The sequence below is a fragment of the Epinephelus lanceolatus genome, chromosome 17 (assembly GCF_041903045.1).
Source record: "Epinephelus lanceolatus isolate andai-2023 chromosome 17, ASM4190304v1, whole genome shotgun sequence".
NCBI lineage: Eukaryota > Metazoa > Chordata > Actinopteri > Perciformes > Serranidae > Epinephelus > Epinephelus lanceolatus.
In genome coordinates, this window is record NC_135750.1 from 16,277 (window position 1) to 42,452 (window position 26,176).

General features: G+C 42.0%; 1 protein-coding gene across 4 annotated transcripts in view; it reads right to left on the reverse strand.

The window, feature by feature from the left end:
- Window positions 1-390: 390 nt before the first annotated feature.
- The window catches only part of eml4 (EMAP like 4), a 63,455-nt gene continuing 37,669 nt past the window's right edge, over window positions 391-26,176 (reverse strand). For all 4 annotated transcript variants that reach the window (XM_033613302.2, XM_078176263.1, XM_033613304.2 and 1 more), the window contains 10 exons: window positions 23,974-24,122; window positions 23,741-23,866; window positions 18,089-18,220; window positions 17,323-17,390; window positions 16,807-16,895; window positions 16,590-16,687; window positions 9,382-9,469; window positions 8,846-8,944; window positions 8,221-8,351; window positions 391-3,405 (listed from right to left, as the gene is read on the reverse strand). In XM_033613302.2, the coding sequence (XP_033469193.2) occupies window positions 2,950-3,405; window positions 8,221-8,351; window positions 8,846-8,944; window positions 9,382-9,469; window positions 16,590-16,687; window positions 16,807-16,895; window positions 17,323-17,390; window positions 18,089-18,220; window positions 23,741-23,866; window positions 23,974-24,122 (1,436 nt within the window). In that variant the 3' untranslated portion in view covers window positions 391-2,949. The remainder of the gene's footprint in view (window positions 3,406-8,220; window positions 8,352-8,845; window positions 8,945-9,381; window positions 9,470-16,589; window positions 16,688-16,806; window positions 16,896-17,322; window positions 17,391-18,088; window positions 18,221-23,740; window positions 23,867-23,973; window positions 24,123-26,176) is intronic.

Sequence of the window (26,176 nt, forward strand, 5' to 3'; positions counted from 1 at the left end):
TCACTATGACACAAAGATCCTCTGTGCCGCTCGACAAACACCTGACTGTACAGGTCTAAGAAAAGATGTGACATAAAAACATTAAAATTAACGATAAGTTAAAGCTAAGCTAAGTCTAAACAAACATTAGTCCACTGAAGTGTCAGAGTTACGATAAACATACAGATCAGTCAGACGTTATTCTCTACCTTTGTTACAAACATTTGAGACAAACTGATTCAGAACCGAATTCATCAGAAACAATCAAACAAAAAAAAGCTGATCGTTCTGAACTTCCTGTGTTCAGTCATTTCAACAACTCGTTCTGACTCTGAAAACCTCGGGACATGTTGACTTGTGACTTTCTCATGGCTGATGAATACAAACACAAACAAACAAGAAGGAGACTGGTCGGTCTGAAAACATTTATTTGCATTTTTTTGTTGAAATCTTCAGTACAGTCTGTCGTCTGACAGGAATGCATGAGAGAAGACATGATTGGCTCAAAACAGTCACATGAACATCATCATCATCATCATCATCATCATGTGTATCAACGTCGTTACAGAACACTGTAAAATAAACAAACACTTGAATCCAGAAACTCCCATAACACCCCACCCCTCATGTAACCCTGCCCCACCCCAAACATCCAGGCAAGTCCCGGAACATTCAGTGAATCCCTGAATATCGAGGCACTCCCTCATCATCCAGGGACTCGCCTGGATGTTGAGGGACTCACCTGGATCTTCAGTGAGGGAGTCCCTGAACATCCAGGTGAGTCCCTGGATGATGAGGGAGTCCCTGAACATTCAGGCGAGTCCCTGAACATTCAGAGAGTCCCTGAACATCCAGGCGAGTCCCTGAACATCCAGTGAGTCCCTGAACATCCAGGTGAGTCCCTGGACATCCAGGCAAGTCCCTGGACATTCAGTGAGTCCCTGAACATCCAGGCGAGTCCCTGAACATCCAGGCAAGTCCCTGAACATCCAGGTGAGTCCCTGAACATTCAGTGAGTCCCTGGACATCAAGGCGAGTCCCTGATCATTCAGGGAGTCTCTGAACATCCAGGCAAGTCCCTGAACATTCAGGCGAGTCCCTGAACATTCAGGCAAGTCCCTGAACATCCAGGTGAGTCCCTGAACTCTGTACAAGCCCTTCAGAGAAACGAACGTAGAAAAGATGAAGATATTAAAGATGAGGAGTATTAAAAAGGCAAAAACATCAATGACCCCCCCCACCCCCCCCCACCCCTGGAGTGACATCATCATGACATTCAGAAAACATTATGAACAGAAATGGTCCAGAAAAGACAAAAACAAACATCAGCAGTCATTCAGTGAGTCACTGAAAAGCAGCCAATCAGAGGAGAGGACCTCATATGTTTCCTGCTTCCTGATTGGCTGAGAGATGTGAGTTTTGAATGTGAAGGGCGGCTGAGTATTTTTACAGTGTAGCTGAGGAGCTGCTGCCCTCTGGTGGTGAACAGAAATATACACACAGATATCTGCAGTATATACAAACAGATCCTCCGTCAGACGGACGTCTCCGATCCACCGCTGATTATTAAAAACATCTGAGTCACAGTTTTCACTCTGGAGGTTCACTTCCTGTTTACATTCTGTTCACTTCCTGTTTACATCAGTGAGTCGACCTGGGAGACCGACCTGGTTCTGACAGATTTAAGACCTGAACAGGACCTGAGACAACAGGATGTTTCTGAGTGCAATGCATCTTGGGAGTCGTAGTTTAAAGGCTCTCTGGTTTGTAGTTCACATCTTCTTCATGTTTCACAATAAAAGCCTCCGGAGTTCTGTCTCTTTCCTGGAGGGCTTTTATTGTGAAACATCTCTCAGAAATATGGAGGTTGGCAAGTTTACAAAATAAAAACACAACAAAGTCAAAATAAAACTTCAGGTTTCTGATTAAAGTCCATTTATAGATTATTTTTATTAATAATTATTAAACTCATTATTTTAATTATTAATTCTTTTTTAACTTCGATAAAATGTGATTGGTCTGTTCTTTTTTCCCCCTCCAAATTAAAAAAGTCAAAGAGAAAACATACTAAAAAACATTTAAGACTTACAGGTTCTGTCTGACCCCCACGACACTTCCTGTTCAACTGCTCTGCTCTGATTGGTTAGTCACACCTGTCAGGTTTCATCCTGTCTCACCTGGTTCAGCTGTTGCTGTCCTCTGTTCTCTACTGCCCCCTGGGACAGACAGGAAGAACGCTCACCTGGACCAAGGTGAGACTTTAAAACCAAACCCTGTTCAGGTGTGACAGGTGGGTGTCAGGTAAAGACTCCTCCTCCAGCTGTTGCTCAGGTAAATCTCCAGGTGTTTCAAACTGTGACATCACATTTGTTCAAACTGAAGGAAAGTTTATTTTAACAGCTGATTGATGAGAAGAACAGTGTGACACCGCTGCCACAGGTTCGAGTCCCACACACACACACACACACACACACACACACACTTGTACTTCTATACTTGTGAGGACCGTCACTGACATCATGCACGTCCGAACCCTAGAGACGAACATTAATGACATCACAACCACAAGAACTCTTGATTTGGCCAGGTGAGATGAAGAAACAGGAAACTGAGTGGCTCCTGTTTGGAAGTACGGACAACCGTCAGCAGATCAATGTGATACTGAAGAAAACACAACGGTTCTTTTTTCTTTATGAATGTTTGTTCTGGACGGACATCAGAGAAGTCACACAATGACATCATCACGTTTTGTCTGTTTCCACTGCAAGCTGGACCCTGACCCATAATCCCGTTAATCTGGTTCTGACCTTCAAACCAAGTCCTGATACTCGTACAGACACTTAACATCCAACACAAAGTGAGAACAAAACAAAATGACCCCACTTTGTAAAGATGTCTTCACAAAGTACAAAACTCCTGGTCCTCACAAAGATAGCTGTACCAACACTCATACACACATACACTCTCTGTCTATGAGGGGGGGGTGAGGGGGGGCAGTCCCTCGTCACTGGGCGTGGCCGTGTCGTCGCTCGGCTCCAGGCTGTCCTTCAGACTAACCGTGCTGTCTGAGGGGGGCGGAGTCGACTCGGAGTGGGGTGGGGTTAACTCTGAGATGGGTGGGGCTAACTCGGTAGGGGGCGGGGTGTCTGGGGAGGGTTCTTGGGTCCCATTAGCCGTCGGAAGAGGTTGAGGTTCCTGGGTGGGTGTGGCTGCTGCAGGGAGGGCTGGAGTGAAGGCAGAATCCACCCTGTGGGGGGCGGAGTTAGAGAGGAGGCCGTCGCTGAGAGACAGTGAAGATTTTTCCACCAAACGCCACTGCATTATGCTGGTGTCCTTCCCCCCCGTCGAGATCAGGTGACTGTCATTATACAGGAAGCTGACGTTGGTCACATGACTGCTGTGGGCACTGTATTTATGGCTGGGAGCCTATGGACATACAGATTATTGATTACTGATTGATCTCTGGGCTCCAACAAGGCTCAGCCTGCTGTTACATTCACCACATGGAGCCCAGTATGAAGACAGCCCAGTGTAACTGGAGCCCAGTATGAAGACAACCCAGTGTAACTGAATCCCAGTATCGAGACAACCCAGTGTAACTGGAGCCCAGTATGAAGACAACTCAGTGTAACTGGAGCCCAGTATGAAGACAACCCAGTGTAACTGAATCCCAGTATCGAGACAACCCAGTGTAACTTGAGCCCAGTATGAAGACAACTCAGTGTAACTGGAGCCCAGTATGAAGACAACCCAGTGTCACTCGAGCCCAGTATGAAGGCAACCCAGTATAATTTTGTTTGCAGCACAATATATAAAACACATATATCTACTCTATAGATACCATAACACACATTGATTACACACACATATCACACATACATTGCAAATATACACAGAATAAATAATCTAAATAGTCTACAATAAATAGTCTAAACAATAAATATTTGCCCTTCCTTAAGATGCACTGCTCATTGGTAATAATCTATACATACCACACCTGCCAATGCCTTGTTTAATTGTGTAATAGCCAAAGGAAGAAAAGTGATTTTTGCCCAATTTATTCTAATATTGGGATGTCTGTACCTTCACCCCGAAGGGAGAAGCTTAAATTCCCCTGAGAGTGGGTGAGTATTATCCATGCAGACCTTGTCTGCCTTTTGGGTCAGCCTGGTCAGATAAAGATGGTACAGATCAGTCTGCTGCTTCCCAATGATTTTTCCACAATTTTTCCCAGTTTGTTTCTATGGGTGACCATACCAGCATACAACACAATAAGCAAGAATACTCTCAATAAAAGCCTTATAAAATAAAGTGAAAGTTTTGTTGTTGACACTAAAAAAAATTAGTTTCTTAAGAAAGTACATGTGCTGCTGTGCTGACCCTTTTCAAACACAGCATTTGCACACAGATCCAAGGATAGTTTATGGACTATAATAAGACCAAGATATTTGTACTCAGTTACCACTTCTATCTTTTCTCCCTTTATCATAGATGGGATGTGGGTGGGGACTCATGTCTAAAATCAAAGACCAACTCTTTAGTCTTATATATATATATATATATATATATATTATAGATATATTTAACTGCAAATGTGACACCTCACACCAGCTCACAAAATCGCTTAACACAGGTCCATGCCAAATTTCATCCTGCTTCAATAAGCTAACTATGGCACTATCATCTGCAAATTCAGATTAACTCATATCACAGCGGTGCCTGGATAGTGTGACGTGTGTGGTTGTGCTGCTGCTGTGGTCCTGCCAGATGCCTCCTGCTGCTGCTGCTGCTGCCATCATTAGTCATTAGTCATACTTCTGTTATTATACACATGATTATTGTCACACATGTATACTGCCAGATATTAATATATACTTTCAACATATTGTATCACAGTAGCCAGAACTATAACTATAATATTATCGCTTTTAATAATGTTGTTGTAAGCTACTGTCATTACCGTCTGTCCTGCATCTCTGTCTCTCTCTCTCTCTCTCTCTCTCTCTGTCTCATTGTGTCATGCGGATTACTGTTAATTTATTATGCTGATCTGTTCTGTACGACATCTATTGCACGTCTGTCCGTCCTGGAAGAGGGATCCCTCCTCAGTTGCTCTTCCTGAGGTTTCTACCGTTTTTTCCCCGTTAAAGGGTTTTTTGGGGAGTTTTTCCTGATCAGCTGTGAGGGTCATAAGGACAGAGGAATGTCGTATGCTGTAAAGGCTTGTGAGGCAAATTGTGATTTGTGATATTGGCCTTTATAAATAAAATTGATTGATTGATTGACTGAAATGTAATTATATGATTCCCAGGGTGACCACTGCGACAGCAGTCAGTATATAAAATATACAAGAGTGGTGACAAAACACTGCCTTGCAGTGTTCCAATAGATGTAACAAGAACACCTGGTGTAGTATTTCCCACTCTTGCCCTTTGTGGTCTACAACACAGAAAGTCCAAAATCCATCTAATCAGTCATGAGTCCAGTTTAAAATGACCTCTCAGTCTTTCGGCTAAAATGTATGGGTGGATTGTGTTACATGCTGATAAAAAATCTACAAATAAAACTCTGGCGTGTTTTACCACCTTCTAAATGCATACACAAAATATTGACCAGACCTGTATGCAAACTGCAGTGGGTCAAGGGCATGTCCACATGAGTTTATAATGTGGGTTTTTACTATCCTCTCCGGTGCTTTCACAACCAGAGAGGTGAGAGAAATACGTCTGTATTTGGGTGAAGATGGATGGGGTACTTTTGGCAAGGGGGCCACCAGTGATGTCTCCCACAGTAGTGGGACCACCTGCATATCCAGAGAACGTTGGAAGAGAAAGCAGAAAATTCCACTTTCCATAATCTTTATGCCATTCCATGCAGCCCTTGAGTTTCCTGAAGCCAGGGTACTCTGCACCTTGTCCCTGTACTGGCATTTGGCCTTATAGACCTCATTTACTTCCTTTTATACGTCTTTCCTGTCCTGTAGATTTCCCACAGCAAAGAACCTCTTTTTTCATTTAGTATGCATTTAAGTCCTTTTGTTACCCATGGTTTGTTCGGGTACACTTTAATGGTCTTAGTTGGAATTCACACAAAACTTTATGTAACCTGTAACAGTCTCTGTCAGCTCATGCAAGTTGGCAGAGGAATCCTCAAAGACAGTCCAGGGCTTGACACTAACTTTTTTCCCAAGGAGCAGGCTTCCCCAGAGGTCTGCTGCTTTTCCCGGTCCCTTGTCTCCGCCACACTTTAACTTATTTCCACCCAGCCGACAGCCTGGCCGTGGAGAACGGTCCCTAACTGCATCAATAAGTGATTAACATAGAGGGGATCAAAATAAAAATAAATAAATAAAATAAAAATCAACCAGCCCCCCTCCTCCCCCGACAAGTAAAGAACAGTCCCTAAAGTGAGGTGAGGTTTGTGGACCGTTATCTGCCACAAAGAGAGAAATGTGAACGGCTCGTTTCTCCTCTGACATGCCACATACCTATGTGCTGCCATGGCTCGGTTGTCCAGGTACTACTGGGCAGTCATGACATCAATGAAAGAGGAAATTACTGGACCTGGAGTTGGACTTCTCTGTCGCCGGTAAGCCGTTATCTTGCACCGCAGAGCACTATGAGCCTCCACTGTATTCCTGTCTGTGACCCCCGTTCAACCCACAACCGCCAGGATTCGCCTTTCCTTTCTGCTGCTGGTTTAAACGTGATAATAGGGACGCCCCAGCACCCACTCCACTAACTTGGCGTGGAAATGAGCGGTAGTCTAGAAAACTGGCAAGTTTTTTTTGTTTGTTTGTTTGTTTGTTTTTTGGAGAGCGCTCGTGTGCCCTCACATAGATTGCGCCCTGGGCAGTCGCCCACATTGCCCATAGCAAAAACCATCCCTGCCTCCACCACACTTTGACTTATTTCCACCCTGCCGACAGTGAGACTTATATTCATTGTGCCGACAGTGGCTTGGAAAACTGCCCATAACGCTTGCACTGTCGAGCCCTGCAGTCCAGGTAGTGTTCTCCAAGCATCCTTTCAGGGTCTTGATGCTGTCCTCATCCCACACCTGAATTTGCTTTTCCACAGGCTTCACCCTTTTCAAGACCTGTCTGTTGATGGGTCTGAGGAGGACAGTGTTGTGATCTGAACTGCCAAGAGGGGGCTTGGCACTGGATGTGTATACCTTTGGGATTGATCCGTAGCATAGATTATTTAATTATTAATTTAATTTAATTATTATGTTTTTCCTTGTTGGACAAGTAACATATTGCGAATATGATGGCAACGTGCATGCAAGGGTGCAATTGTTAAAATCACCTATAATAAACTTGGGGGCATCTGGGGAGACATTATCAAATTCTTGGGTAATGTTAAAAAATAATGTCTGCTGCCTTTTCTATGTCTGCACGCGGATGTATGTAGGCAACAGTCAAAAATATTTGTGGGAATTCTCTGGGAAGATAATGGGGACGCAGAGATACCAATAAAAGTTCAATATCAGGGGTGCAGATCTTTTTCCTCAGCATCGTTGTTCTACACCATCTGTCATTTATCATGACGCACACACCCCCCTCCTTGCTCCTTGCCTGTACCCATGCTGCACCGATCCATGCACGATAGTAAATCCTTCTGGACAGACTTCGGAATCCGGCACAGTTTCATTCAGCCAAGTGTCAGAGAAGGCGAGGACACAAGTTTCCCTATACTCATGCAAGTAATGAGTGTTTGCTTGTAACTCGTCTGCTTTCCTTTTGATGGATTGTGCGTTTGATAAAGTTATAGTTGGAAGCAGAACTTTTGCTGTTTTCCTCATTCTGAGTCTCTGCCTCAGCCCACCCCGTTTTCCTCGCTTTTTCTTGCATCCCATATGTTTAAATGCCCTTATAATCTCCATAGATATATTCAGATCAGTAACACTCCAATCGCTTGCGTGGATGTGAAGTTCCAAGAGGAAATCACTGCTGTAGCGAAATGTGTGAGTCTGAGTTGCAGTTTGCTGGCTCACCCGCTACGTTGACTACAAGCAAAATAAGTCTGATTATTAGAACGAATTCCCATATCCGACACATGTTGACTCTTCCCAAGCCTTACCTAAATTCCATCTTTGATTAGTGCGGAAAATAAAACGATCAGACAAGACTTAACAAAACAATCAAACAGACAGACCGTGCTACTGGTCGCCACTGTGTGGCGCCCTGGAAATTACAAGCATATAGTGTGTGTGTGTGTGTGTGTGTGTGTGTCTCACCTTGGGGGTGGAACATGGGTAAGCAAATAGGTGAACTTTACAGAAGTCATCTGCCAGAGCGATCACCTTCCTGTTGTGAGATCTCATCAAAGCGTTGATGTCAGTGCCGTCTGAACCCTCGGGCCACACACCTGCAATCACACACACACAAAGACACAGGTGGACAGATGTATGGAGAAACACGCATACCAAATGTACTATGTGTACCAAGTCTACCAGGAGTACCAACTGTACTATGTGTACCAGGAGTACCAACTGTACTATGTGTACCAAGTGTACCCGGAGTACCAACTGTACTATGTGTACCAAGTCTACCAGGAGTACCAACTGTACTATGTGTACCAGGAGTACCAACTGTACTATGTGTACCAAGTGTACCCGGAGTACCAACTGTACTATGTGTACCAGGAGTACCGACTGTACTATGTGTACCAAGTGTACCAGGAGTACCAACTGTACTATGTGTACCAGGAGTACCAACTGTACAATGTGTACCAAGTGTACCAGGAGTACCAACTGTACTATGTGTACCAGGAGTACCGACTGTACTATGTGTACCAAGTGTACCAGGAGTACCAACTGTACTATGTGTACCAAGTGTACTAGGAGTACCAAGTGTACTAACCGAACACGTGGTATCCCAGTACGCAGGTGTAGGTTGCCCAGTCGATGTCTTTACACTCTGAACGATTTCTGATCAGTTTACAGCCGTTTGGAACGTCCCCTAAAAAAACACTACTGTTAGTACACAACACTGCGGAAGTACAACTACACAGTACTACATTACTAATGTAGCAGAGTACTTTCAGTAAACAGTACCACATTACAAATGTATCACAGTTCTTTAAGTACACAGTACTACATTACAAATGTATCAGAGTACTTTAAGTACACAGTACTACATTTATGATGTATCAGAGTACTTTAAGTACACAGTACTACATTTATGATGTATCAGAGTACTTTAAGTACACAGTACATTACAAATGTATCAGAGTACTTTAAGTACACAGTACATTACAAATGTATCAGAGCACTTTAAGTACACAGTACGACATTACAAATGTATCAGAGTACTTTAAGTACACAGTACTACATCAGTGATGTATCAGAGTACTGTAAGTACACAATACTACATTACTGACATATCAGAGGACTCACAGTAGAGGATCTCGTAGTCTCCAGAGTTGGACATGATGAAGTTGTTGTCAGGTGACCAGTCCAGGTGTGTGATGTAGCTGGAATGTCCCTGTGGAAACATTCAGGTAACTCATGAACATACCTGAACATCATCTTCATCAGCTGAACATCATCATATCAAATCTTAGAGAGCTCATGGAACCAGATTCTCCCACCAGAGCACCGCACCCTGAGAACGCAGGGTTCCCGTGGTTGCTAAAGAAGAGCCAGAGCCTTCAGCTATCAGGCCCCTCCTCTGTGGAAACGAGTCTGGGAGGCAGACACCGTCTCCACATTTAAGACTAGACTGAAGACTTTCCTTTTTGATAAAGTTTATAGTTAGGGCTGATTCTTATAGTTAGGACAGGTTCTCATAGTTAGGACTGATTCTTATAATTAGGACTGGCTCTTATAGTTAGGACTGATTCTTATAATTAGGACTGGCTCTTATAGTTAGGACTAATTCTTATAGTTAGGACACGGTCTCATAGTTAGGACTGATTCTTATAATTAGGACTGGCTCTTATAGTTAGGACTGATTCTTATAATTAGGACTGGCTCTTATAGTTAGGACTAATTCTTATAGTTAGGGCAGGTTCTCATAGTTAGGACTGATTCTTATAATTAGGACTGGCTCTTATAGTTAGGACTGATTCTTATAATTAAGACTGGCTCTTATAGTTAGGACTGATTCTTATAGTTAGGAGTGGCTCTTGTAGTTAGGACTAATTCTTAAAGTTAGGACCGGCTCTTATAGTTAGGACTAATTCTTATAGTTAGGACCGGCTCTTGTAGTTAAGACTAGGGCTGAACGATATATCGTTATCGTATCTACATCGAGATATGAACATGCAAGATATTAATATCCCAAAAGTAAACGATATTGGCGATATAATTTCCCCATGAGTTTCCCCAGCTCGACTTGCATGACAGTACAGCTCAGCCAATCACAAACCTCATTTCCTGCTTGCCTTGGATCGACAGTGAAGCCAGCCAATCACAAACAACCCCTTGAGCGAGGGAGACGTGCTGCTGCTAGCAACTTGCTAGTACACACACACAGCGGAAAACTCAAAATGGAAGCGGAAGATGAGGTCGGTGCAGCTTTGGTGGCTAAAAATAAGTCAACCTCCATTATTTGGAGGTATTTCGGTTTCAGGAAGGATGATGTGGAACAGAGCGTGGTGTTGTGTCGGTCGTGCAAAAGTCGCGATGAAGCAAGGCAGCACGACGAACATGTATCATCACCTGAAACAACACCACCGGGTACTATATGAAGAGTGCCTTGCGATGAAAGACACAGCGGGGACATCTGGAGCCTGTGTCAAGCCCAAGCAGGGTCGGATTGCCGATGCATTTAGTAGCACAATGCCATACGAATCGGCGTCCAGCAGGCACAAAGACATTACAAAAGCTATAACGTACCATATTGCTAAAGACATGATTCCCGTCTATTCAGTCACCAAAGATGGCTTCCAGAAAATGGTTCGGACTCTTGACAAACGCTACAAAATACCATCTTGAACCTATTTTAATCAAGTGGCCATTCCCCAACTCTATAATGAGTGCAAGATGAATGTTGTTTCTGAGCTCCGTGAAATGGATTATTTTGCCACAACGACGGACCTGTGGTCCAGTAGAACAACTGAACCGTACATGAGTTTAACTGTCCATTTCATCACAAAGAACTTTGAGCTCAAAACCCGATGCTTGCAGACTTCCTTCTTCCCTGCGGAGCATACTGGAGACAACATAGTGCATGAGATGAGAGATGCATTAGCAGACTGGGGTTTGCAGGAGGACCAGCAGGTTTGTGTGACCACTGACAACGCATCAAACATGATAAAGGCGCTGAAAGAGAACAGCTGGACATGGCTACAGTGCTTTGGGCACAGATTACACCTGGCTATAGGTATGTTTTTCTATGTTTATTTTTAATAGATTTGTTTAGAACAGATTTTGAATACAATATACTACCTCAAATGGTGACATAGAAAATATGCAAGTTTGGTTTTGGTCAGGGAGTGCACACACTTGAAGAAAAAATGCCTTATTGTTATAGTCAATTATATCCTGGCAAAGTTGATTGATTGTATTGTTGTTGCATTGTTAGTGTTTTAATAGACCACTTGCATATTGTGTGGATAATTTATGGTATAGAATAGATGGACTCACCTGAGGAGGGAGAGAGACAGGGGAGGGTGTGTGTGTGAGTGTGAGAGAGAGAGGGAGAGAGAGAAACAGGGGAGGGTGGGTGTGAGTGTGAGAGAGGGAGAGAGACAGAGGGGGGTGGGTGAGTGTGAGAGAGAGAGAGGGAGAGGCAGAGAGGGAGAGATGAAACAGTATGTGGTTATTTAGTTATGTTGTAATATATTTATGTTTTATTTTGTACATATTTTCTCCAGAAAATGCGATGAAAGGTGGCAACCGGATCAGCCATGCAACAGGTGTCTGCAAAAAGTTAGTGTGCCACTTCTCACACAGTTGGAAGAAGAGGTTAGCACTGGAGCAAGCTCAGAAGCGCCTCAACCTTCCAGTCCATGGTCTCATAACTGAGTGCCAAACTCGAAGGGGGTCCAAGCTGCTCATGATTGACAGGATCCTGGAGTAGCAGAAAGCACTGGCAGAGGTCCTCTCAGATGACAGAAACACACGGCACCTAATTCTAGGGTATCAAGACCTGGATGTACTGGAATCGGTCAGCAAGGCACTGGGACCACTGCTTGAGTTCACTGATGCTCTGTCAGGGGAAGATTATGTAAGTGTCTCACACCTCAAGCCAGTACTGAGCCTTTTCAACACAACCCTCTTGACACCAAAGAAGGATGACAATGACTTGACGAAGTCCTTAAAAAAGAAAATGCTGGAGTACATGAACAGCAAGTATGAAGATAGAGACACACAAGAGCTCCTGGATGTGGCATCCTTCTTAGACCCAAGATACAAGACACAGTACATCAGTAAAAACAGTGTCCCACCGATCATCAAAGCCAGACTGGTGTCAGAGATGATGATGATGGAACTCAAGTTAAATATAGTGGTTAGAATGGATTAAATAGAAAACTGTTCATTCTATTTAATTGTATTATCTTAGATTTCAGTAAGTTTACACTGAGCTGAACATTGTGGTCTTCATACAGTGACAATCATTTTTATATTATGATGTTGTATTATAATATTTCAACATAAAACTAATGAAATTTCTTTCTTCTCTTGTTGTCTATTTTATTCTACAATGCTCCTGAGTGCATCAGAGAAGAAGTTCCACCCCCACCCACCAAAAAGACAAAGAAGTCGTTGGCAAGCTTCTTTAAAAGCTCCACTGCCAGTGCCACAGCACCAGTTGATCCCACTGCTGCCATAGATGCTGAGTTGAACAGTTATCTACTGTCTTCCACACTTGACAATGAAGAGGACCCCCTTCTGTGGTGGAAAACCCACAAAATCAACTTTCCCTGGCTCAGCAACATGGCAAGAAAATATTTGTGCATGCCGGCCACCAGCTCTCCCTCAGAGAGACTCTTTAGTACAGGAGGCAATATTCTAAGTTGTGAGAGGTCCTGTCTAAAACCAGAAATTGTTAATAAGCTTGTGTTCCTTGCAAAGAATCTGTAGAAGTCCTGCAGACAAATGTTAATGCATTCTTGCATTCATACAATACGAGACACACAGACACATACCTACCTCTATTTTGTAATGTGAGAATGGCAAGATTGTTTACATTGTCCAAACAATAAGAGGTACGGATTGTCCATATGATATGTTGGACTGTTTACACTAATGTTTTGTTTTTGTTCATTATTTACATTTTGTAATGAAGCAACCTTAGGCAGTTAAATATTTTAAGTAACTGCATTTTCTGCATACATTTGCTATGTTGTTTTGTGAAGACTGTAAGCAGTTGCACTATTGTTACACTTTAAACATTGTTGAAGCATTGACAGAGCGGAGTTGCAGCATAATATATTTGATGTTTTATTTTAGTGAAAGCTAAGATAGTGATTGGTCTGTTTTATAATCACTAACATATTTTATTTGTTGAAGAATGCTTCTAACTTGCATTGTTAGATGTTAAATATGAATTTTCAAAGCAGAACTGAACCAAAATGTTTAATTGTACTTATTGGTGCCTATATTATGCCATGGATGGGTGGTGTGTAGATTCTTGACTCCTACACATGCTGCAGCAACGTTCTTGGATCCCTTTTAAAACAATGAGAAGGAGTAGAAAACATCAGTTTTATCCAGTACAAATAAGTGTTGCCTTTTTGATTCAAACACCCACTTAATAAGAGCTAAATCCAATATCCACTCAGTAGCAACATTTATTAGGTGCACTTAGTTAAAACTAACACAATCTCTTACGATAGTCCTGCAATAAATCCTGCTTTCATGAAGGTTATGACGTTCAGATTTTGTTGAAACTGTTCAAGAAAGCTGTCAATTCAACTTTTTGGTCATTTTGAGGCTGTAGTTTGGGGTGCTGTTGGATTGCATTTTGTTTTACTGGGCAAACCTAAGTATGTTTTGTAATGCCGCAGCCTAAGACAGTAATCTGATTGGTGTGTCCTGATGAGTAAAATATTTCAAGTAACTGCATTTTCTGCATACATTTATGTTGTTTTGTGAAGACTGTAAGCAGTTGCACTATTGTTACACTTTAAACATTGTTCAAGCATTGACAGAGCAGCAGAGTTGCAGCATAATATATTTGATGTTTTATTTTTTATTTTAGTGAAAGCTAAAATGTGATTGGTCTGTTATGATCAATAAAATATTTTATTTGTTGCTTCTAACTTGCATTGTTAAATGTTAAATATGAATTTTCAAAGCAGAGCTGCACCAAAATGTTTACTTTTATTTATTGGTGCCTTTATATTATGTTATGCCTTTATAATATGTAACATTTTATTGGTTTATTGATGATGTTTGCTATTATTATGCCGTTTTTAAAAAAAAGAATGCTTCATTTTCACGGAACCCATAGTCATATCGTATCATATCGACATCGAGATATCTGGCATAAATATCAAGATATGAAATTTTGTCCATATCGTTCAGCCCTAGTTAGGACTAATTCTTAAAGTTAGGACGGGCTCTTATAGTTAGGACTAATTCTTATAGTTAGGACTGGCTCTTGTAGTTAGGACTAATTCTTATAGTTAGGACTGGCTCTTGTAGTTTGGACTGATTCTTATAGTTAGGACTGGCTCTTATAGTTACGACTCATTCTTATAGTTAGGAGTGGCTCTTATAGTTAGGACTAATTTTTATGTTCACGACTGGCTCTTGTAGTTAGGACTAATTCTTATAGTTTGGACTGGCTCTTATAGGTAGGACTAATTTTTATGTTTACGACTGGCTCTTGTAGTTAGGACTTATTCTTATAATTAGGACTGGCTCTTATAGTTAGGACTGGCTCTTGTACTTAGGACTGATTCTTATAGTTAGGACTGATTCTTATAGTTAGGACTGATTCTTATAGTTAGGACTGGCTCTTGTAGTTAGGACTAATTCTTATAGTTAGGACTGGCTCTTGTACTTAGGACTAATTCTTATAGTTAGGACTGGCTCTTGTAGTTAGGACTAATTCTTATAGTTAGGACTGGCTCTTGTAGTTAGGACTAATTCTTAAAGTTAGGACTGGCTCTTATAGTTAGGACTGGCTCTTGTAGTTAGTACTAATTTTTATAGTTAGGACTGGCTCTTATAGTTAGGACTGATTCTTATAGTTAGGACTAGCTCTTATAGTTAGGACTGGCTCTTGTAATTAGTACTAATTCTTATAGTTAGGACTGGCTCTTATAGTTAGTACTAATTTTTATAGTTAGGACTGGCTCTTATAGTTAGGACTGATTCTTATAGTTAGGACTAGCTCTTATAGTTAGGACTGGCTCTTGTAATTAGGACTAATTCTTATAGTTAGGACTGGCTCTTGTAGTTAGTACTAATTTTTATAGTTAGGACTGGCTCTTATAGTTAGGACTGATTCTTATAGTTAGGACTAGTTCTTATAGTTAGGACTGGCTCTTGTAATTAGTACTAACTCTTATAGTTAGGACTGGCTCTTGTAATTAGTACTAATTCTTATAGTTAGGACGGGCTCTTATAGTTAGGACTGGCTCTTATAGTTAGGACTGATTCTTATAGTTAGGACCGGCTCTTGTAGTTAGGACTAATTCTTATAGTTAGGACTGGCTCTTGTACTTAGGACTAATTCTTATAGTTAGGACTGGCTCTTATAGTTAGGACTAGCTCTTATAGTTAGGACTGGCTCTTGTAGTTAGGACTGGTTCTTATAGTTAGGACTGATTCTTATAGTTAGGACCGGCTCTTGTAGTTAGGACTGGTTCTTATAGTTAGGACTGGCTCTTGTAGTTATGACTGGTTCTTAGAGTGATTTGAATGAACTGATTTGTGATTTTGGTTTTATGAATAAAATTGAATTGAATTCAGTCGTCACATCTGTCGACACTTCAAACATCTCTGAGGACATTTTTACCATCACACAGTTTATATTCATCCTCTGAGGAGACACAGCGTCTCTACTGTGACATCACTGTGTCTCAGCCGTTGCCTGGTCTGTGGCAGCGAATTGATTGTACTGCACATGTCCAGCTCCCCACAGAGATGAGGAGGATGTCACATAACTTGTCATCAGCTGATTCGTGGATGAGGTACGTAAACAGCAGCCGGAACACATTGGACACTGATGGCAGGTGAGACGGGATCGACAGACGGACAGAAGACGTCTCGGCTTTCTGGCTTTTCATTGATGAAGATAAAACTTTTTTTTTTTTTTTTAAGATATTTTTGGGAGCTTTTTAGCCTTTAATGTATAAGGACAGACAAGTGTGAAGGGGGGGAGAGAGAGGGAGTGACATGCAGCAAAGGGCCGCAGGCTGGAGTCGAACCCAGGCCGCTGTAGCAACAGCCTTGTACATGGGGCGCCTGCTCTACCACTAAGCCACCGGCACCCTGTGAAGATAAAACTTTTCTTCGGTTTCCTTCGTCTGTTTGGAGAGAAGGAATCCGCCACTCCTCCGCTCCTCACTCTGGTGGTTAGTCTGATGTAGTCTGATAAATAAATGGCGACCCCTGTAATGATGTCATGACCCCCAGGTTGAGACCCACGTCCTGACCGGTGGTCAGACGTCTCAGAATGACACAACAATAAAACACAGACTCACTGTGCACTTCCCATAGCGGCTGTACTTGCGTCCTCGCTCTGAGACGGTGTAGAGGTAAATAAAGTTATCATGAGATCCGACGGCCAACAGGCTGCCATCTGCAGACACACATAGAGGAGCATTCTGGGTAATGCAGTTCACGTCTCTCACAGCGTCCTCATGGAAACAGTCCTGCTGTTTGTTCATTAACACAAACATTATATGTGACATCACCCACCGACGGAGAAGCGCATCACCGACAGCTGCTCATTCCCGTCGGTGTGGATCGCCACCAAGTCGGTCGTCTCAGCGTCCAGGACGTACCACCTGAGACAGAGGCAGCAGTCAGAGACACCAGTTACAGACAGAGAGACCAGTTAGAGACACAGACCAGTTAGAGACAGAGACACCAGTTAGAGACACAGACCAGTTAGAGACAGAGACACCAGTCAGAGACAGAGACACCAGTTAGAGACTCCAGTTGGAAAGACAGAGACACCAGTTGGACAGACAGAGACACCAGTTAGAGACACCAGTTGGACAGACAGAGACACCAGTTAGAGACACCAGTTGGACAGACAGAGACACCAGCTAGAGACACCAGTTGGACAGACAGAGACAGAGACACCAGTCAGAGACAGAGACACCAGTTAGAGACTCCAGTTGGAAAGACAGAGACACCAGTTGGACAGACAGAGACACCAGTTAGAGAAACCAGTTGGACAGACAGAGACAGAGACAGGTGCATACTGACTTTCCTGAGTGTGTTCCTATGGCAACGACGGCTCCGCTGGGATGGAAGTCGGCACAGTGTCCATGTTCCTGAGAGACAGAGCTGTCAATCATCTGTCAAACAACCAATCAGCTTTCTCCAAGCGCTGACAGCTGTCGACATCAACAATGACATCTCAACATTTTTAATTGGATACTGTAAACGCCTCTCTTCTTTCTCTGCTCTGATTGGCTGCCTGTTTTCAGGAGGGCGGGACTTCACAAAGAATCAATCTAAGACACATCGATATGTTAAGTCATAAACATGTTGAGTAAACAGGAATGTTTACAGATGTTTATATTTACTTTAGTCACAAACACGTTTAGTAAACAAACGGATGTTTACAGATAAATGTTTATATTTACTTTAGTCACTAACAGGTTTAGTAAACAGACGGCTGTTTACAGATAAATGTTTATATTTACTTTAGTCAAACATATTTAGTAAACAGACAGATGTTTACAGATAAATGTTTATATTTACTTTAGTCAAACATATTTAGTAAACAGATGGATGTTTACAGATAAATGTTTATATTTACTTTAGTCACACATATTTAGTAAACAGACGGATTTTGACAGATAAATGTTTATATTTACTTTAGTCAAACATATTTAGTAAACAGATGTTTACAGATAAATGTTTATATTTACTTTTCACTCTGTATCATGATCAATGAAAATATTGTTAGATATGGAAATAAAACAATGATGATTATGATGATTATGATGGTGATGATGACACTGACCTCCAGCGTTCTGCTCCACTGCAGACTATGATCCTCCGAGCTCCAGACACAGACCAGCCGGTCCTGAGCGCACGTCAGGAACAACCCTCTGGATGGGTGACACGCCAAACCCCACAGCTCATCTGTGTGACCCTTTACACATCACAGGAAAGAGAAGGTGAGACCCTGAAGACATCATCGCATTACTGAGACCCTGAACACATCACTGAGACCCTCAATACATTACTGAGTCTCTGAACACATCACTGAGACCCTCAATACATTACTGAGTCTCTGAAAACATCCCTGAGACCCTAAAGGTGTGGACACACCAAACTGGCATCAAAGAACTAGCGGCGATGAAAGCCAACTGTTGCGTCGTCTATGTCGCCTCACGTCTCCCTGTGTCAGTTGCATTTGAACACACTACACGGACTACATCCGACGGCCAAGTAGCACGTACGTTCTGCGCCTGCATGAGAGAGAGCGGAGTGAGAGAGTGGTACATCCTGTCAGCCGAGGGGTTTCCTATCTGTGCAGCCGAGCACCGCAGCACCTCCACGGACTATTACATCCAGACGGTCCCGGTGTTTCCTCCGCAGGCTCCATTTCACTCAGCTGCCCGATAAATCCACTGCTTCTTCCCACTTTAACCTGAATAACAAACCAGAGCCAGGAACAGTCAATCTCTCTCACCGACACGCTCCGCCGCTGATTCAACATGCTCAATCGGCCAAAAAGTCGCCGACGTGCCAAGAGTGTGGGACACACCACAAAAACTAGGGCAACAGACGCTCACCAACGGCCCGACTTTGGTCGACGGCCAACCATCGGCTTGGTGTGTCAGGGCCTTAAACACACCACTGAGACCCTGAACACATCATTGAGACCCTGAACACATCACTGAAACTCTGAACACATCTCTGCTTTACTAAGACCCTGAACACATCACCGCTTGACTGATAACCTGAACACATCACCGCTTTACTGAGACCATGAACACATCACCGCTTTACTAAGACCATGAACACATCACCCTTTTACTGAGAACATGAACACATGATTGCTTTACTGAGACCCTGAACACATCACTGCTTTACTGAAACCCTGAACACATAACCACTTTACTGAGACCCTAAACTAGGGCTGCCACTAACGATTATTTTCATTGTCGACTAATCTGTCGATTATTTCTTTCATTAGTCAACTAATCATTTCATCGAAAAATGTGTTAAAATATTGAAAAATGTCGGTCTGTCTTGCCCAAACCTCAAAATTACGTCATCTAATGTCTTGTTTCATACTCACGCCAAAGGGTTTTAGTTCACTGTCACGGGAGTGTGTATAAAGCTGCCAATATCTGAATGTAAGAAGCTGCAGTAAGAGTATTTTGGGGTACTTTTATAGTACTTTTCTATGAAAAATGACTCAAACCGATTAGTCGACTACTAAAATAGTCACCAATTTTTTTAATAGTCGATCAGTCATCGATTAGTCGACTAATCGTGGCAGCCCTACCCTGAACATATAACCACTTTACTGAGACCCTGAACACATCTCTGCTTTACTGAAACCCTGAACACATCACTGCTTTACTGAGACCCTGAACACATAACCACTTTACTGAGACCCTGCACACATCACTGCTTTACTGAAACCCTGAACACATAACCACTTTACTGAGACCCTGAACACATCACTGCTTTACTGAAACCATGAACACATAACCACTTTACTGAGACCCTGAACACATCACTGCTTTACTGAAACCCTGAACACATCACCCCTTGACTGAGACCCTGAACACATCACCACTAACAAAACCCTGTACACATCACTGAGACCCTGAACACATCACCGCTTTACAGAAACCCTGAACATATCACCGCTAAAGAAACCCTGAACACATCACTGCTTTACTGAAACCATGAACACATAACCACTTTACTGAGACCCTGAACACTTCACCGCTTTACTGAGACCAGGGTTCCTACACATTTGGAATTTCAAAATTCCATACTTTTCCTAGACTCACAAGTCAGTCTTTAGACGCTTTGCTTAAGTAAAGACTGATGACTTTCTCCCTGATTTTGTGTTTAGATGGGCGGATACAATTTCAGATTTTAAACAACTCCCTACGTTGCAGAACCAATAGTAAATCCGCAGGGCGGTCCTTCGGTGGCTCGCTGAACTCTTGTGCTTCTAAACATAGTCCCACTAGAAACACGTGTAGCGGTACAAAATGGCTCAGCCATGCTCGCAGAAAACGCCGTCAAAGTTAGTGGATGTTTGTCGCGTTTGTGGCGACACATTCTCGCCAACTAAAAGAAACAAACATAATCTTTTACAAGGCCATGACTCATCCGTCCGATCGGACTATAGAGAGATTCGCCTTGTTGTTTACAAATACTTCCGGGTAGAAAACCAGCAGAGCTTTTAGCTATATATATAGCTATAAGCTCTGCTGGTTTATATATATATCACATTTTTCACATCACTGTATCACTGTTTAGACTAATCCGATGTTTGTAAAGTCTTTAAACACAATGATTGAACAAACATTACTATTTCTGTGTGCACGTTTAGCTGGGCTAACCATTAGCTGTTAGCCCTGTTAGCCGTTAGCGGTGTCTGTAATAGGTAATAACTCATTAAACGGTCCGAAAAAAATATTTTTTCCAGCAGATATCTTAGCTACAACATGACTGAGCTAGCAAAGCAGTTTTGTGTTGCTATGTGTGGTATTTATTCAGTTTTGGGAAATCACAATGTCTAGAAAGCATCAGTGGCTGCAGCTGACAGGGACAGCTAACAGCAGCAGCAAAGCTAACATCAGGACGTCATCTGTTAAAAGCCTGTGGTGGCAAAATTACTATTCAATAAACAATTCAAAGAAAAGTCTTCACACGTCGGCTGTCTTTCTTGAGTTTTAATAAGCATTCATGAATGGAGTCTCACAAACAGTACAAACCGCATGAACAGTCCGTCAAAGTGAGAACTGGCGAGTGTCCTCCAGCCCTCTATCTTTATAGTTACCCAAACACATGCTCATCCATAGTCATAACACATGGCGCCAGAGAACCTGTTGTCCTAAGCCATATCATCTCCTGACACAATAACAGGGTCATAACTCTGAAGGCCTCTCTGAAGGTTCACCTTCGGCCTGTTTTGCAACCAGGCCTCCGCCATATATCTGATGTTATCAAGTGAGGGATTACAGAGCATGGAATGATTTGTAAGCTTCAATAAAGTAAGTCTTGCAGGACACCCTAAGGGGTGAAAAGAGGGTCAGACGCCCATAACTTGTCAGGTACCCATAATTTTCCATCACAAGCCTCCCGTTGCCGGATACGACATGAAACTACTCCAGTTAGCTCAATCATGTTGTAACTAAGACATCCGCTGAAAAAAATGTTTTCTTCACGGATGAGCACACATTTGAGAAAACGGAGTTTAATCTCTCGGCATCCATTTTCAAGCTCTCTGTGTGTTTGTTTCCTTGCGGACGAGAAAAGGGGGAGCGCACATTTCCGAGAAGACGTGTTCTTTTCAAAAATGCAAGAAGCGTTGCAGTGTGTTAAACACACTTTAGAAAGGAGTGTCCCCAGACTATCAGAAGGCGGAGATCTCTGATTGTCTGGTGTCGAGACTATACTTTTCCATACCCTAATTTCCAGACTTCTCTGCATTTTTTTCTTTTTTTTAGAGAATATGCGACATCTGAGTAAATATATCAGTGTATCATATTTCACATCATATTTAATTATTCTTAATAGGCGATTGTAGCCAAGTACCATAATGGCATGCAAATAAAAACTCAGGTAAGTTCAATGTCTGGGCTGAGGCAAAAAGGTTGGGACTCTGGGTGCAAGCAATGCAGTAACGAGACGTAGGTGTTTTTTCCTTTCATGTGGCTCAGAATCACCTTCTCCCCCATGTTGGCGATGCAGGGTTCAACGCTAAGGTTTTTTTTTTTTTCACTTGCCCGGTCAGGCAAGTTGGTCAGAGATATATTTGCCCGAAGTCAGTTTTTACTTGGCCTATAAAAATTGTTTAATTTAAGCGGCTATCAATTAACAAAGACTGCAGTTATTTTTTTTATGTTATATAATCTTTATTCACACTGTATTTATTAATTAAAACAACATATATCATGTATTGTAGCTTAATTCCTACACAAATATGACAGTGTCAGGGCTTAAAGTGAAAAATTTTCCTGAGCCTGAAACCTGAAACCTGGGGGGGGGACAGTGGCAATCTTTGTCAACCATTCTCCGTCTATAATTTTGCGCCCTACTTCAGCCATGCCCACCTCTATTTATTTTTCACCCCTCTCTCCAGTTCTGCTGTATTAACACTGGGTTTAATATATTTTGCTTCCATCTCTCTGCCCTGCTCTACTCTACTTCAACGCTACTTAGCTCTCTCTCTACTCTACCAGTAGACTACCACATCGACCTGTTGCACAAAACGCACACAGCAGTGTTTCCCCTAGGATGGAGTTGTAGCAGTGGAGGTGAAGCACACGCATGAAAAATAATTTTCACATGCGTGAAACTTTTTTGTATGCTTGCAAAGCACAGCCTGCTGGGATGTTTCTATGTATCTACTGGCACCAGAAGGGCTCTTTAGGACTAAGTACATACAGTACATGTGTGCACAGTAATGAGCAGGTGAAATGTCTGCCTTACATATGAGGTGTCTCAAGATTTAGGAAAATAAAATTGTATTGAATATAATAAAAGTAAAAAGTCACTTGACATTCTGCTGTTTTGTGCTATGACCGATTTAAGTGCCGGAAGTTGTTATTTACGTGACAACGCCTGAACGCAACACAAGCTCTGCACGAGTGTCGTGCTGAGACAGAAATGACACAATGACATAACACCATAAATAGTATATTGTTATGTTATTATATGAAGCGTCCGTCGCACAAAATAATAAGACTTTAGTTCATGAAGAGGTAAGACAGAGCTCTCTCCTCTCCTCTACGTAGTGCAGCATGTGGCGGACTGGACATACCACTTGTTAATCAGGTAAAAGGGGCAGTATGTTTTCTGAGACGTCTGCTCTCACACAAACTGTGCCTGGCCCGGCATAAAACACGATCCGGATTGATTAAATTATTTTTGGAAATACCTAATTTTCTATTTTAGAAAACAGTATTTAAGAACAGTGGTAATAGTCTGGAAACATAAATATTTTTCCATACTTTATTTTTCATTTTCCATACTTTTTAATACCTGGAAATTGATCAAATTTATTTCCATACTTTTCAATACTTTCCATACTTGCGTAGGAACCCTGTGAGACCCTGAACACATCACCGCTTTACAGAAACCCTGAACACATCACTAATCTACTGAAAACCTGAAAACATCAATGCTTTACTGAGTCCCTGAACACATCACTAAGACCATGAACACATCACTGTGACCCTGAACGCATCACTGAGACCCGGAACACATCACTGTGACCCTGAACACATAACTGAGACCCGGAACATATCACTGAGACCCTGAACACATCACTGAGTCCTTGAACACATCACTGCTTTACTGAGACCCGAAACACTTCACGAAGACCCTGAACACAGGGTCAACACCTGTCCTGTCTGAGTCGTACCAAATGATGGCGTCATGATGACATCATGATGATGTTGTGAAGTCTCACCTGGACCTCCACCAGGAAGCCGTCGTTGAAGGTTCCTCTCAGGATGAAGTTACGAGACGTCCCGACTAGGAACTCCTCCCCCTTCCCCTCAGACACCGCTCTGATGGTTCCGTACTGATCCGGGACCTGTGAACACACCATCAGCCATGTGACCTGGGTGATGTGTGTGTGTATCACAGTGTGTATCTGTATGTGTGTGTGTGTGTGTGTGTGTGTGTGTGTGCGCGCAGTACCTCGATGTCCCTCTCCGCTCGCAGCTCATGGTCCCACAGGATGATTTTTCGGTCTTTTCCTCCTCCAGTCAGCAAAGTGCCACTCCTCATCTCACATAGACAGAACACGCTGCCCTCGTGACCTTTGACCTGCCGACAGATCTGGAACGCTGCGCGCACACACGCACGCACGCACGCACGCACACACGCGCGCGCGCACACACACACACACACACACACACACACACACACACACACACACACACACACACGTGAGTCTTGCCTGCTGAACTGAAATATTACAAAAAAGTTGACAGAATGAATAAAAACGACCTTCATCAACGTTAAATTCTGTGTGTTCATACATGTCATTATAAACTCTGTGTGTACATACGTGTCATAAACCCTGCGTGTGTTCATACGTGTCATTATAAACTGTGTGTTCATACGTGTCATTATAAACTGTGTTCATGCGTGTCATTATAAACTCTGTTCATACATCTCATTATAAACTATGTGTGTTCATACATGTCATTATAAACTCTGTGTGTTCATACGTGTCTTTATAAACTCTGTGTTCATACATGTCATGATAAACTCTGTGTGTTCATACATGTCATTATAAACTGTGTGTTCATACTTGTCATTATAAACTCTGTGTGTTCATACGTGTCATTATAAACTGTGTTCATGCGTGTGATTATAAACTGTGTTCATACGTCTCATTATAAACTATGTGTTCATACATGTCATTATAAACTCTGTGTGTATATATGTGTCATAAACCCTGCGTGTGTTCATACATGTCATTATAAACTGTGTGTGTTCATACGTGTCATTATAAACTGTTCATGCGTGTCATTATAAACTGTGTTCATACGTCTCATTATAAACTATGTGTGTTCATACATGTCATTATAAACTCTGTGTGTACATACGTGTCAAACCCTGCGTGTTCATACGTGTCATTATAAACTCTGTGTGTTCATACGTGTCATTAGAAATTCTGTGTGTTCATACATGTCATTATAAAGTCTTTGTGTTCATACATGTCATGATAAACTCTGTGTGTGTACATACGTGTCATTATAAACTCTGTGTGTTCATACGTGTCATTATAAACTCTGTGTGTGTTCATACGTGTCATTATAAACTGTGTGTTCATACGTGTCATTATAAACTATGTTCATACGTGTCATGATAAACTCTGTGTGTGTACATACGTGTCATTATAAACTCTGTGTGTTCATACGTGTCATTAGAAATTCTGTGTGTTCATACGTGTCATTATAAACTGTGTGTTCATACGTGTCATTATAAACTATGTTCATACGTGTCATGATAAACTCTGTGTGTGTACATACGTGTCATTATAAACTGTGTGTGTTCATACGTGTCATTATAAACTCTGTGGGTGTTCATACGTGTCATTATAAAATCTGTGTGTTCATACGTGTCATTATAAACTGTGTACATACATGTCATTATAAACTGTGTGTACATACGTCATAAACTCTGTTCATACATGTCATTATAAACTATCTGTGTTCATACATGTCATTAAAAACTGTGTATTCATAGGTGTCATTATAAACTATGTGTGTTCATACGTGTCATTATAAACTGTGTTCATACATGTCATTATAAACTCTGTGTGTACATACGTGTCATTATAAACTCTGTGTGTGTACATATGTGTCATTATAAACTCTGTGTGTTCATACGTGTCATGATAAACTCTGTGTTCATACGTGTCATAAAATCTGTGTGTACATACAGTACAGGCCAAAAGTTTGGACACACCTTCTCATTCAATGCGTTTTCTTTATTTTCATGACTATTTACATTGTAGATTCTCACTGAAGGCATCAAAACTATGAATGAACACATGTGGAGTTATGTACTTAACAAAAAAAGGTGAAATAACTGAAAACATGTTTTATATTCTAGTTTCTTCAAAATAGCCACCCTTTGCTCTGATTACTGCTTTGCACACTCTTGGCATTCTCTCCATGAGCTTCAAGAGGTAGTCACCTGAAATGGTTTCCACTTCACAGGTGTGCCTTATCAGGGTTAATTAGTGGAATTTCTTGCTTTATCAATGGGGTTGGGACCATCAGTTGTGTTGTGCAGAAGTCAGGTTAATACACAGCCGACAGCCCTATTGGACAACTGTTAAAATTCATATTATGGCAAGAACCAATCAGCTAACTAAAGAAAAACA